General features: G+C 47.7%; 1 protein-coding gene across 1 annotated transcript in view; it reads right to left on the bottom strand.

Annotated features, from left to right (window-relative positions):
* Pde8a (phosphodiesterase 8A) overlaps nucleotides 1–12,009 on the bottom strand; it is a 120,982-nt gene extending 108,973 nt beyond the window's left edge. Inside the window, exon 1 of the mRNA XM_051148819.1 lies at nucleotides 11,773–12,009. Within this exon, the coding sequence (XP_051004776.1) occupies nucleotides 11,773–11,934 (162 nt within the window). The 5' untranslated portion in view covers nucleotides 11,935–12,009. The remainder of the gene's footprint in view (nucleotides 1–11,772) is intronic.
* Between the last annotated feature and the right edge of the window lie 2,824 nt (nucleotides 12,010–14,833).

Below are 14,833 nucleotides of genomic sequence, written 5' to 3'. Positions count from 1 at the left end.
TATATTTTTCAAGTTCCCTACAATAAACAGAACTTTTATGAAAAAAAGCAAAAGTGTACATCTATAAAATGAACAAAGACCCAAGAGCTGAGAAAGGCTTTTGGAAAACAAAGCCTCCCTAAGCTCGCTTTGTGCTGTTATGGTGGGCCTGCCTCTGTGACTGGTCATCACTGGACAAGTCCTTCTGCTCTTAATATCTATCTTTAACAATGGGAAGTGAAAGGACAGCCGAGGCTTCCCAGAGAGAGCCTGTCTCAAAAAACAAACAAACAAACAAACAAACCAATGGGAAGTGAAAGGACAGCCGAGGCTTCACAGAGAGAGCCTGTCTCAAAAAACAAACAAACAGACAAACAAACAGACAAATGGGAAGTGAAATCCTTTCATTCTACTTCACAGGGGCTTGGAGAACATCAAGTGAGGTGATGTGCAGAGATAGCACTGGCCAACCATGGGGCACTGTACAAATTGTGGCCATGTTTGCACAGTCCCTCTAAGCTGGTAAACTCCAACCTCTGAGTCACCCTACACTTCCTTTCCCTTCATTCCCCAACCCAACCTGTCCTTAACCTACCAGGTTTTCCTTTGCTCACTCTCTCTTAGCCTGGACCACAGACAGCAGGGACCGGACAGTGCCCGCCTCTGGCTTTCCTTTCACCCACCACTGTAATTTCTGCCTGAAACAATCTTTGTAAGATATATTTCTCACTTAGCTACCCTTCTAAAAATGAAAAGCCTTTGGAGTTCTATGAAGTTTACAAAATGGGCTTCAAATTCCTTATCCTGATTTCCAGGTCTTCCCCCTTCTCTCCTCTGTACACAATATCCAGGAGTTCCTCAAACGGGGACATATTTTTAAATGCTTTGCCAACTTAATGGATCTAAAAATGTTAATGGGTCTAAAACTTGTACTTCATTGCAGTTCGTATTTGCATTTCCCAAATAATTCTGAAACTTCTTTTGTAGATTTATTAGCAATTTAGTTCCTCCTCCAACCCCAAGATGGGGTTTCTTTGTGTAGCCCTGGCTGTCCTGGAACTAGCTCTGTAGACCAGGCTGACCTCGAACTCACAGAGATGCCCCTGGCCCTGGCTCCTGCCTGCCTCTGCTAGAATTAAAGGCATGTGCCACCACCCTACTGCCTGGCTTAGTTTCCTCTTATAGTGACATATCCCTCCAAGCCCCTTTTTCTTTTTCTTTTTTTTTAAGATTTATTTATTATTGTGTATACAGGGTTCTGTCTGCTGGCCAGACGAAGGCATCAGATCACATTACAAATGGTTGTGAGCCACCATGTGGTTGCTGGGAATTGAACTCAGGGCCTCTGGAAGAGCAGGTGGTACTCTTAACCACTGAGCCGTGTCTCCAGCCCCAAGCCCATTTTTCAATGGTTGTCTTTTTCTTATTGAGTTGAAAGAATTCATATATGTATATATGATACTAATCCTTTATTGATATTATGCATTGCAAATATCAGTGGCATTGCTGCCCATTTTCCTTTGATGAGATCTGTATTTTTCACTTAGCTGATTTTTACCAACTTTTCCTTTATTATAAATGCCTTAATTCCTTTATTATAAATGCTTACTGAACCTTCCCTACCTGGAGACATGTACTACATATATGACCCAGGTTCAATTCCCAGCACCCATACTGTGGCTAACAACTGTCTGTAATTCCAGTTCCAGGAGATCTAACACCTTCTTCTGCATCTAATAATATTGCACACATATGATGCACAGGCATATATACTAGCATAATACCCACATGCACACAAAAATATTTTTTAAGAAGAAACTTATGTCTTTAAGAAAGGTGTAGTTTAAAAAAAAGAAAGAAAGAAAGGTGTAGTTTATGTCAGGTGTGGTTGCTCACGCCTTTAATCCCAGCACTCGGGAGGCAGAGGCACGTGGATCACTGTGAATTTGAGGCCAGCCTGGTCTACAAACTGAGTCCAGGACAGCCAAGGTTAACACAGAAAAACCCTGTCTTGAAAAACCAAAAGAAAAAAGAAATGAAGAAAGGTGTAGTCTGGGCTGGAGAGATGGCTCAGAGGTTAAGAGCACTGCCTGCTCTTCCAAAGGTCCTGAGTTCAATTCCCAAGAACCATGTGGTGGCTCACAACCATCTATGTGCAGGTGTACATGCAGGTTAAACACTGTATCCATAAGAAATAAAGAAAGGTAGTTTGGGGCTCAGATGGCTCAGAAACTAAGAGTGAGTAGTGCTCTTGCAAAGACCCAAGTTCTGTTCCCATCATCTTTATGAGGTGGCTCACGATTACCTCTAACTATAGCTCCAGAGAATCCAACGCCTCCGGCTGCCTCTGATGCACTGAGTGCACCTGCACTCAGATGCACAAAGACACTCACACATAATCAAAATTTTTTATTCCTGAGACAAGGTCTCATTATACAGCACTGGTTGTCCTGGACCTCACTATGTAGACCAGGCTGCCCTTGGATTCACAGATATAGGTCTACCTATGCCTCTAAAATGCTGGGATTAAAGGTGTGCATCACCACTTCCGGCCTAAGTAAATCTTTTTTTAAAAAAGAGAGAGACTGGTTGACTCATCTACCTCTGTGGCTCAGTGGGTAAAGACACTTGCTGCCAAGTTTCTGACTACCTGAGTTCAGTGCCTGGGATCCACATGGTGGAAGAACATCAGTGCTCATAAGCTGCCCTCTGACCTTCATATGCATACCATGGTGTGCACGGACATTTAAAATATGTAAAGAAAAAAAAGAGGACGGTATCTGTCTTAGCATGCAAAAATTACTGATAGAGGGGAAAGAAATGCAAGTAGTCAAAGCTTACATGCTAGAAGAAAACACTTTCAAAGACAGTTAAGTAATCTCATCACAAGGCAGGGAGTCAAGCTGTTTTGCCTTTTCTTCTGTCTGTGCATGAGAAGAGTTGCTGCTGCAGATGGAGCCCAGGCTCTGCCACATGCTAGATGATTGCTTTACCACTGGACTATGGCGCCTCATCCCTATGCCTCTCTCTTTCCCCACTACAGTTGAGAAAACCCAAGACCAGACTTGCCAATTATGTCACCAAGCCCTGATGAAGTGGATGTCAGCCGTGTCTCTAGCTTCTCCTCCTGTACTCTCTCAACATCACCTCACTGGGGAACTGCCATCAATTTCAGACACCTAAGGGCAGCATGGGAGAGGCTCTGGCTATCCCACTAGCAATGGAAAAGAGCTGAAGGAGTCGGGCAAGATGTGCAATAGAATGGAGGCGCATGAGCTCAACACACAGAAGGGCCGTTTCCAACCCAGCACTGCCGAGCCCCGCACCTCTGAGTCCTTTAAATCACACCAGAGTTCAGGGAAATTTGCAATATCCTTCCTGTCTGGGTGGATGGGCAGACTACATTTCATGCTTGAAGCTGAGAAACAGCAACATAAAACTTGTCAAAACAATGCTCTAACATGATATTCCACCACTTCCTACCAAACAGAGCAGAACAGAAGCAGAACAGAAGGAGGGGAAGCAGAAGCATTGCTCAACTTAAACATGGCCAAAACTGGAGAAAAGCTTTACTAATAACCTGACAGATTAATCACTGGCTCAAGGGTATTCTGGCTTTTTGTTAAGACAAATGCAAACACACCCTAACACTGTTTTCTTAACTTTAAAAAAGATGAGAAAAAGATCCAGGGAGTGTGAATGAAAAGGCCCTATCAGCCCCAGTGACAGGCACATTTATCCAAATACTTTAGAGTGTGCCCAGCATGTAGGAAGTGTCATGAAACTAGGACACAGTCCTTGTCCTCAAGCACCCAAGGCAAGGCCCTCCAGGCAAAAGCCCCAAGCAGCAGGCCGAGGCCTTTACAGTGCAAGGCATGCTAGGGGCTCAAGGAACCTTTTAGTTGGACCTGGAGCAACTCTGGAAGGATGCCTACATGCAAGCCTCGGGAGGAGCACACCAGGCAGAAGTCTCCTGGGGAGCCAGGCTAAGGAAGGGTGTCTGCAGCCTGAGGACAGAGACTGGAAAGAGTCCCTAGGGATTCTGTCAGCTGGTTTCAGACAGCTCTGAGGACAGACAGGCTGGAGAAAGGATATCCAATTTTGTGAATAACTGGGACAAGACTGAACCACTTCCACAAACACCGGAACTTAGTAGGGCCATAACCAACTTCCTCAATAAGTGAGGACCTAATGATATCATGGTAATATAAATTCGAGACACCTGATTAAAGCTCAGGTGACTGGGGCTGAAGAGATGGCTCACTGGTTAAGAGCACTGGATCTTACAAAGGATCCAGGTTCAGTTTCTAGCCATCCATACCAGTGGCTCACAAATCCATGTAATTCCAGTTCCAAAGGACCAAACATCTTCTGGTGCATAGACACTCAGGTACATTAAATAAATAAATGATCTTAAAAGCAAAAACAAAAGCAGGTGACTTAATTCATTTATAACCTAATACAGTGGTTCTCAACCTTCCTAATGCTGGGCCCCTTCATTATAGTTCCTCATGTTGTGGTGCCCCCAGCCACAAAATTATTTTCGCTTCTACTTTATAACTTTAATTTTGCTACTGTTATGAATCGTAACGTAAATATCTGTGTTTTCCAATGGTCTCAGGTGACCCCTGTGAAAGTGTTGTTCAACCCCAGAGGGCTGAGAACCACTGGCCTAATGTAAGGTTAATCTATGCTGGGGGGAGGGGATGAAATAGGCAGCTAGAGCAATAGTCGGGGCTGGAGAGATGGCTCAACGGTTAAGAGCCCTGGCTCCTCTTCCAGCGGTCCTGAGTTCAATTCCCAGCAACCACATGGTGGCTCACAACCATCTATAATGGCATCTGGATCTGGCTCTCCCTTCTAGTGTACAGACAGAACACTGTATCTGTAATAAATAAATATATCTTTAAAAAAATTAAAATAAAAGCGAGAGAGAAAGATCAACAGTCTAGAGGTTGAAAGCCAGGAATACGGTGTTCTGATCCCAGCTTGATTATATGGCCCTGAATGAGTCTCAAATCTCCGGTGCCTTATCTGCAAAAGAGAAGTGACATGAGGCCTCTCACAAGGCTACAAGGATTAAAAGAGATACCATCTGTAACACGTCTAGTACACGAACAAGGCACACAGAGGAGAGAGCACCCAAGAAAGAGCAAGGGTTCCTAAGAGGCAGTCTGCACTCTAACAACAAATCGTCGCCTTGCACTATCTCACTCTACTGCAGAGCCGCTGACCTTGGGCCAGACCGCGCGGCCTTACTCCTAGCCTAACTGCGCTGCTCGTTATTTTATCTTTCTGAATTACTCTCTCCTTCCTTTAAAGGTTATTCTGAGATGTCAGCCTGAACCTCCCCCTGCTTCAGTACTCAGTCCAAATGAGCAGACCGTGGAAGGGAGACCCAGCATCCCCAGACCACTTCCAGAGGAGAACCACAGGCCCCATTATAACTTTACTTCAGTGTAGAAAGGTCAAGGTTGAACCAGGGCAGGTGGTGGAATTCTGACATAGCCTCTCTTAAGAACCACAGTTAAAAGCTGGGCAGTGATGGCGCATGCCTTTAATCCCTCAGGAGGTAGAGACAGGTGGATCGCTGTGAGTTCGAGGCCAGCCTGGTCTACAAAGTGAGTCCAGGACAGCCAAGGCTACACACAGAAATTCTGTCTCGAATAACCAAAAAAAAAGAAGCACAGTTAAATTTGTCGTGGTAATGACAGTAGTTATGGTGTGTGTGTGCATTACAGTTGCTTGGTGTATAAATATTTTAGAGTCAATCTTGATTGACACGTGTTTATGTTTGCCTAAATTAGAGCAATTTCCTCTTTGTGTGTGATTTGATTTTGTTACTCTGCCAAGTTACTGAGTGTTTCCCTCTGAGAGTGAGAAATGTTTCTGAACTATTATGATATAGGTGGTAGAGATGTAAAGCACTTTATGTAAATAGCAAGAGTTCAAAAAAATATCTTTTAAAAAATTCCTCCTAGTTAAGCCCAGCAAAAGAGTCTATATATGGAAAGCTAGCCGGTATCACAACAGAGTACAAAGTTTAATCTCACTTTCTCAATCACACCGGCAGAGGGAAACTGTCATCATTTTAGTGGAAAAACAAATTCAGGTGACACATCAAGAAAAACTGTTTTAATTTAACAAACATATGATATGATTACTTTTTTATAAATTAACATGAAGCAACCTATTTTATTCTAATATAGATGCTATTAACTCTTCTATAGCTAAAAGATCCATTTATTTTGGTTGACAAAAACGGTATGAAGAAGCAAAGAGGAAGACTGGGAAGAGGGGGAAGAAGATCATGAAAAACCAGAGAAAAGCAAAAGGAGAAAAAGAACTAGAGGAGCAGGGGAGGAAGGCTCAGACCAACTGGAGCATCTGCGGCTCCTTTCAGGGTTCTGACCGTAGCACCAGCACCTGGTCCTAAGTGAGTACACAGCTGCATAGTCCTGCTGTGTACTGCCCACGAGCTGTACTGTCCTTACAACTTTATAGAAAACCAACATCCAGCTAAGCGAGGTAGTACACACCTTTGATCCCAGCACTCAGGAGGCAGAGGCAAATGGATCTCTGTGAGCTCACGGCTAGCCTGGACTACATGGTGAGTTCCAGGACAGCCAGGGTTGCACAGTGAGACCTTGTCTCAAAAAAACCAAAAACCACTGCTGGGCGAGGTGGCGCATGCCTGTGATCCCAGCACTTGGGAGGCAGAGGCAGGCTGATCTCTGTGAGTTCAAGGCCAGCCTTGACTACAAAGTGAGCCCAGGACACAGCCAAGGCTACACAGAGAAACCCTGTCTCACGGGGGGGGGGGGGGGGGGGGGGTTGGGGGGGAGATAAAACAAACAACCAACAACATTGCTCACTAGCACAAATATACCTTATCCCCTGGGTAAAATTCTCTGGGGAGCAGAGACTCCCACAAAACCAATCTGAACTTCACAGCCTCCAATCTAGTTAGAACATTTCTACATCTCCTTTACATCAACAGGGGAGAGTTTGCACTTCTCCAGCCTGTTTCACACAATCCCGTAATTCAACAACGGCTTACAGAAGGCCTAGGGGAGGCAGCAAACAACGGAGGTAGCTGATGAAGAAGGCTAAGAGCAGAAGGCACCCAGCAGCAGCCACCCAGTGGGTGGCTGTGAATAGGATCTCTATCACTCCTCACCCCGAGCACAAGCGTTTCAAGCGTACCTCAAGTCCCAGCAAAGGAAAAGGGAAACAGTCTAAAACCTGACAAGACAATATTGAGATGTTAGCTAAAACTCACACTGATTAAAAATAAAGGCCTAAGTGTTCAAGCTGAACACAGCATTCATCATCTGTAACCACATAGGCTACATAACTCCTGGATAAATAAACAGCCAGAGTATTTTCAGTAATACTTAAATAGGTTCGTGCACTCACCTCCCCAGTACATTACCAGATCTCAAAGTGCCTTTGGAATCACTAAAAACTAAATTGTATTTGTTGAGTTCTACCATTAAGCATATTTCTTATACACTGGATACTACAATCCCATGGAAGGAATCAGAGCCTACCATGGTTGCCTAAGACAGAACCCTAAGAAAGAGGCTAGAGAACCAAAGAGGTCTAGAAAGTGCAATTCTAAACACTCTTTGGAAGATCACAAGGGATGGGTGTGTGTGTGTGTGTGTGTGTGTGTGTGTGTGTGTGTGTGTGTGTGTGTGTGTGTGTGTGTGTGTATCAGAGACAGGCTTTCTCTGTATAGCCTTGGCTGTCCTGGAACTTTCTCTGTAGACTAGGCTGGCCCTGAACTCTCAGAGATCCACCTGCCTCTGCTTCCCAAGTGCTAGGATTAAAGGCGTGTGCCACCACCTGGTGATGACAAGATAGTTTAAGAAACTGAGTTCTTGGCTAGAGAGATGGCTCAGCGGTTAAGAGCACTGGCTGCACTCCAGAGGTCCTGAGTTCAATTCCCAGCAACCACATGGTGGCTCACGACCATCTATAATGAGATCTGGTGCTCTCGTCTCACATGTAGGTATGTACGGATACATATATAATAAATAAATAAGTCTTTAAAAAAAGAAACTGAGTTCTCTGACAAGTCGTGCATTTATTCGTTTGTTTTGGTTTTTCAATACAGAAAGCTGCCCTGGAATCACTCTGTAGACGAGGATGGCCACGAACTCACAGAAATCAAATCCTGCATTTAAAAAAAAATTGGTCAAAACCAGATTTAGGGACAAACACCTATACCAGGAAGGTGGGAAAGTATACCAGCAGGACCCTGAGGTCCAGACTATTGTGTGTAACACAGCAAAACACTGTAAGAAGGAGAAAAAAGGCCCGGTGTGGTAGTACATACCTTTAATCCTAGCATTTAGGAGGCAGAGGCAGGTAGATCGCTGTGAGTTCCAGGCCAACCTGGTTTACAAAGTGAGTGCAGGATAGCCAAGACTACATAGAGAAATCCTGTCTTGAAAGAAAACCAAAAAAATAATTAATTTTAAAATTTTTTAAAGAAAGGAGAAAAAGGAGAAAGCAGGGAGGGAAAAACTTTGCTGAGTCTAGTGAGCCAGTATTCTTCAAACTGACTTGATCATAGAACTCTTTCTTCATGGAACGCTTATGAACAGTGCACAGACTGCCGCATGGAATACATATAAAATGTACTACACTGTAGACCACATGCTGCTCAATCTGAAATGTCAGTCTTTCAGCAACTGAGAGGAAATATTTCTGTATGCTCTAGAGATATAAAACTTCCTCCATGGAATTTCATATTTAAATTCTCTCAAGGATACCCTGGATCACTGCAGTTTAAAGGATGAATACTCACACACACATCTGTGCCCCTCTGCCTGTATGTCTGCATGTGGAGGCCAGAGGCTGTGTGCATGCATGGGTTTGTGTGTGTGTGTGTGTGTGTGTGTGTGTGTGTGTGTGTGTGTGTATGTTGTGCCCCTGGGCCTGTATGCCTGCACGTAGAGGCCCAAGAGGCCACCTCTAATGGCTGTCATTGTTTCTTGAGACAGGGTCTCTCACTGAACCCAGAGCTTACTGACAGGGTAGGCCATCTGGACAGCAAGCTCAGGAGACTTGCTTGTTTCCACTCTACCTCAGCCCCAACACTAGGGCTAAAGAACATGCCAGCTTTTATGTGGGTATTGGGAATCCAAACTCAACTCCTCACTCCTGCCTGACAGGCACTCTACCACCTAAGCTATCTCAAGGCTTCCAGCTCCCAGGGTTTTTTGTTTTTGTTTTTGTTTTTTGGTTTTTTTTGGATGAAATAGAATAAGCTTTTAAGATGCTTATTAATAAAGAAGCAAATTACTTGTAATTTGATCTTGCTAAAGCTTTTCTTCTATAATACATATTTTTTTAATTTCCAGAGTATATTTATATTTTAATTTTAAAAGAAAAGTACTGAACTAAAGAAAAGCTGCAATTACCTCTGCTCTATTACTTCATTTGTCTAAATTCAACATTCAACTATCTGTAACTCAGATGTGGCATAGGCAACTCAAAAGTATGGGAGTGACTTTCGTTTCTATTGGTTGTGCTACTGTAATTTGTAATTGGACTCTCCCTCTGTAAAGGTTAATATCATCTTAAGCCTATCTTAAATGTTTTACAGACACAAACTGCAGGACAGAAGTACCAATGAGTAAACAGTAAAAAATAAACAACAGTTACATAGCACCTATTATGTGTATGCCACAGGGCTAGCCGCGTAAGGATGAGCTCAGGCAGACCCCACACACGCAAAGAAAGGTCAATCAGCACCACAGAGTACTTAGAATTGGAACTTCGAAGCCCAGAGAACTGTGGATGACAGCACAGTAGTTACTGCACAGGAGAAGTTTACAAGATGCCTACTAAGAATTTTAAGACATCCAAAGCCGGACATAGTGCCACAAGCCTTTAATCCCACCAAGCAGGCGGATCACTGTGAGTTTGAGGCCAGCCTGGTCCACAAATCAAGTCCTGGACAGCCAAGGTTCCATAGAGAAACCCTGTGTTGAAAAACAAAAAAACAGGGCTGGAGAGATGGCTCAGAGGTTAAGAGCACTGACTATTCTGCTGTTCTTCCAAAGGTCCTGAGTTCAATTCCCAGAAACCACATGGTGGCTCACAACCATCTATAATGTGATCTAATGCCCTCTTCTGGCCTGCGAGCTATGTATATATAATAAATAAAATCTTTAAAAAAAAAAAAAAAAAGAAAAGAAAAACAAAAAAACAAAAACAAAAAAGCCGGGTGGTGGTGGCGCATGCCTTTAATCCCAGCACTCTGGAGGCAGAGGCAGGTGGATCGCTATGAGTTCGAGGCCAGCCTGGTCTACAAAGCAAGTCCAGGACAGCCAAGGCTACACAGAGAAACCCTGTCTCGAAAAAACAAAACAAAACAAAAAAATTTAAAAAATAAAGAAAAGAAAAACAAACAAACAAAAAGACATCCAGGCCACCACAAAAAGGCCTGTAAGAAGCAAAGTGTCTCATTAAAGAATGATTTTGGAATTCAATATTGGCTAATGAAAAGATTAGCTTAAACTTGGGCAAAAAATGTGACAGCTGTTAGGGTTCCCACATTCAACTTCCCGTGTAGCTTCTTGGTTGTTTGTAAAGCCTGTTAGGTTTAATATATAAGCTTCTCGTTGTGATTAGAAGCAGTTTGGCCTAACAGTCTAAACTCTAGCCATCACAAGTTTCTTTAAAGAAACCACAGGAGAAAGAATTCAACTTTTGATAATCAGAACAAGGTTGAATTTTCACTTAAGAGTACTGGCAGGGCGGGGCAAGCGCTCCGGTTTGGAAAGCTGAACAAGGTCTTCTCTTTCATACAGAAAAAGTACCACAGTGGTTGCTGGAAATATGAGACAGTTAAGTAAATGAAATGCATCCTTCAAATTTGGAAGGCTCTGCAGTACTCAATAAGCAAGAATAATAATGTTTAAAATGGCAAACGACTTAAAACTTGCCGCTAACGAGGGGCTTATATTCAAACACTGCAGCCGAGCACACCAGGGTTTGCTTTGCCACCGACACATGAGATGTCACTCTCAAATCCCAGATGTAAGGGGGAGCTGCTGCGTGTGCCTCGGTGAGCTTTTATCTTTCCTTTAGAAAACCTTAGCTCTAGAAACTTTTGATAAAGGCCAAGGCAAAAGGTGCTGGGGTTGACACGCAATGAAAAACAAAACAAAACCCTGTTAAGTCCCAGTCAGACTGCCTCCATAAAAGATTAACTTTGCACTGCTGGATCCTTCAAAGATCACGTCTCCAGCAGTATTTTCTAATTACACAGGCCTTAAATACCACACGTATGCTAATAAACCTGAACTTCAGATAACACGTGCAGTGAAGCCAAACCGATGTTCCAGGTTACATTTCAACAGTCCCAAAGTGGAAAAGTCAAACTTTATGTGCAAAAGAGGAGTCAGGCTAGGTATAAGTTAGGCAGGGGGTGAGCGGGGAGGGGTGGGGGTGGTCGCATCCAAGACCCTTCCCAGTGCTTACGACCCTTCTTTCCTTTCTACTCTGGGAACCGCAAGAGCAAAGTGTACCCCAGAATATGCCGGGGTCCCTCACCGGGTCCCCCACCCACCCCACTGGAAAGGAACTGACTCGCGGTGTCGGGTCTGGCCGGGGAACCAACGGTCGCGGCGGCTCAGGCTGCGCAGCGTCCTAGCCCCGTTAAGCCTCGGTCGGTAACAGCCTGCAAAGCGGCTGGCGTCGGTCAACGCCACCGGCGGCCTCCTGGAGGGCCGAGCCGGGCCCGCGTTTCCCCGCCCTCCCGGTGCCGCTCACCTTCGCGGCGCTGCCGTCGCGAGGCTGAGGCTCCGCGAGCCCCGGCGCGGTCCACCTTCGCTGTCTAGACCTCGGCGCGGGGCCCGGTGCGCCCTCGTCGTCGCCGACGCTGTGGTTCGCCGATCGGTTGTCGGAAATGTGGATGCTCGGGGCGCAGCCCATTCTGGAGGCGGCGGCGGCGCCGCGGACACCCTGGCGGGCAGCCGCGATCCGGTCAGCAAACGGCCCGCCCGGCGCCTCGGGGCCGCCGCGGGCGCCGTGTCATCGCGGCCTGAGCGGGCGGGCGGGCGGTGGCGAGCGCGGGTCTCGCGTCAGGAAGCGCGGCGGCCCCTTTTATCGCGCTGCGGGCGCGGTGGCGGCGGCGACGGCGGCGGCCGTGGGGAGGGGGCGCTGGGGCGGGAGGCGCGTCGCGGACGCCCCTCCGAACATGCCCTTTCCTGAGGCGGGAGCCGCCGCCAGTCTCCCTTCACATCGCCTCGCGCGCCGCGGTCGCCACGCTTCCGGGGATTGTCGGGGGAGGAGATTTGCGCTCTCGCCACCGGGAGCCGCGAGCCCGCGCGCCGCGTTAGCACCGCCGCTCTGGCCTCGTCTGACTGTCGAGGAAACGGGCGCTCGCGTGGCGGCCTGCTCCTCGGCCCCGCGGGCGGCTGGTGAGTGCCCCTTCGTCGGGCGACCGTCGGGGAGCCTAGCCCTCAGCCCCCGCGCTCGGAGCTATGGGGTGGACCGGCGCGTTGTGGGTGCGAGCGCCTCGGCTCCGGTCGGGCCGCGCCGTCGAGAAGCGCGGAGGCGGCTGCGCGCGCCGGGGAGTTGAGCGGCCAAGGCTCCCGCTCCGCGCTCCGCACCGTGTCTTGCGGGCAACTCGCCGCGCCCAGCCCCCCAGCGGTGACCTCCAGCGGCTGCTGGCGTCAATGCAAAGCAGCTGGGGCGCCCGCCGCCTGCTCCCTGTACCGCCCGTCCAAGAGCATGCGCGCCCGCGACCACAGGGGCACCCAGCCAGCCTGCCCAGAGAGAGGAACTTGCTCAAGGATACACGGCCATTCTACTTCAGGGGCCACCGGGTTTGCTCACTGTCAGATGACTGAGATTTGGAGCTACCGTCCGTTAAGAGGCCAATTGTAAGGACCTCACTCCGAATTGGTCAGAAGTACATGGGGCTGGGGGGAGGGGGGGGGTGCACCACAGTCCTGGTCCCAGACGTTATTTATTACCAGGGATAGTCTGCTCCAAAACCTGGGATGTCACGCCTCTGGTCGCTTTCGGATCGGTGTGACTGCGATGCTTCGAAGCTAGTAGTTTGTGGAAGGCTGGTCCTCTTAACCAAAGGACGATCCCAGGTTCGACAGTCCCTAGGATCAGAGCTAAGGGAAGGGGTGTGCGCGCCCGTCCAACAGGGATCAGGCTGTGAGGACCCCCGGATAAAGTGTCAGAACTGTAGCCCTCACGTGCTGCCAGCCCGCTGACTGTGTGACCCCAGATGAGCCTCTTAACCACTCTGCGGCAGAAGCTGGAGGGCGACGCCCCTGGGTGTACATCTGGTACCCAGAGCCAGACACTTCGGGAGCCCTCCCTCCCTTCCTTGCTCTCCAGGTCCACCGGGACCCCGGCGGGGCCGAAGCTTCCTTTCTTCAGTCCACACCTTTCCTACCCTCACCCGGGAGCGACCCTGAGAGGCAGAGGCTCCCGCCCGCAGACTGGCTACAGTTAAGACCCGGAGATGTGCTCCAGGCTAAAGTCCCTGCTGCCACGCTGAGGCAGACACAGGTGTTTGGTCCCCGTGGCAGCTGCAACGTCTTTGAGCATCATCTTCGATCTTTGGGAACAAAGAAGGGCACAGAGTGGCTTCCGGAGCGGATGAGGCTGGAGCAGCTTTGGAAAAGGGGTCCTCTTTTCTGGCACGTGGCTCCTTAGTCAAGTTAAAGCACGCTGCCCTATAAAAGTATCACTGGCTCCACGAAGGTGTCTTGAAAAACAGGAAAAGATTTTGTAATGTCACCCGTTATTCTACCCAAATTGTAGCGCTTTCGACTAGCGATCTTAGAGGGTAGGGTTTTTTTTGTTTTTGTTTTTGTTTTTGTTTTTCCAGCAGGCAGTTGGATCCCTGGAGAAAATGCCTTCAGCCACAGATGCGTATTGAAATTTAAGGCTCGTCTCCCCGCCCACCAGAAGTCTGGCCTTGAGGACTACACTGACCTTGCTGGTGACGCTCCAGGAAGCCCCAGCCCTCCTGGCCCTCCTGGCTTTCAGCGCTCCTGCTTTGTCTCGGGACCCTAGAGCTTTATGTCAACAGCAGGGTGGGGCTGAGGAAAGGAAGCTCTCTGGAGACCAAAGACTGGAGGTCCCTTCCCCAACTTCTCTAGCAGCTCGCTCACGCGCGCGCTCTCTCTCTCTCCCTCTCCCTCTCCCTCTCCCTCTCTCTCTCACCCTGCAATTTAGGAACCCACAGATTTGGAACCTGAGCCTAAGGAGAGACACTCAGGCAGATTGGAGCCATCCGTTCACTCCTGGGTCTAGTACAGGGAGCCCACTTGTCTTAAGACCTTCACCTGGGTCCCAGTGTTGGAGCTGTGGACAGTAATTCATCCCACCCCTCCTCTGGCTGGAATCTGCACCTGCAGGTCTCTAAACACAGTCTGTGAAACCAGAAGTTCTGTAGGCCTCGAGGACTGTGAGTATAAAAGGGGGTTACGCTGACAGAAACAACCTGAACTTTCCCCCAGTTAGTCCCCCAGGACTTCCAGGACCGGTCAAGAATCCCAGCATGGGGCTGAGAGATGGCTCAGCAGTTATGAGCCAGTATGGTACTTACAGAGAATCTAAATCTGATTCCCAAGCACCTACATCAGGTACCTTACAGCCACCAGTAACTCCAGCTCCAGAGATCTGATTCCCTCTTCTGTCCTGGACACATACACGCAGCCCTGCATGCAAAATAAATTTAAAATTTTAAAAGAATCCCACCAGGGCTGGGAGTAGTGGCCTACACCCATTATTCCCAGACAGGCAGAAGGGGCTGCCATGAACTTGAGGTCAGCCTGGTCTGTATAACTTTAAAAAACTTTAA

The sequence above is a fragment of the Acomys russatus genome, chromosome 7 (assembly GCF_903995435.1).
Source record: "Acomys russatus chromosome 7, mAcoRus1.1, whole genome shotgun sequence".
NCBI classification, from domain to species: domain Eukaryota; kingdom Metazoa; phylum Chordata; class Mammalia; order Rodentia; family Muridae; genus Acomys; species Acomys russatus.
Note: the sequence above shows the minus strand (reverse complement) of the source record. Positions and strands in the feature narration are given on the sequence as shown.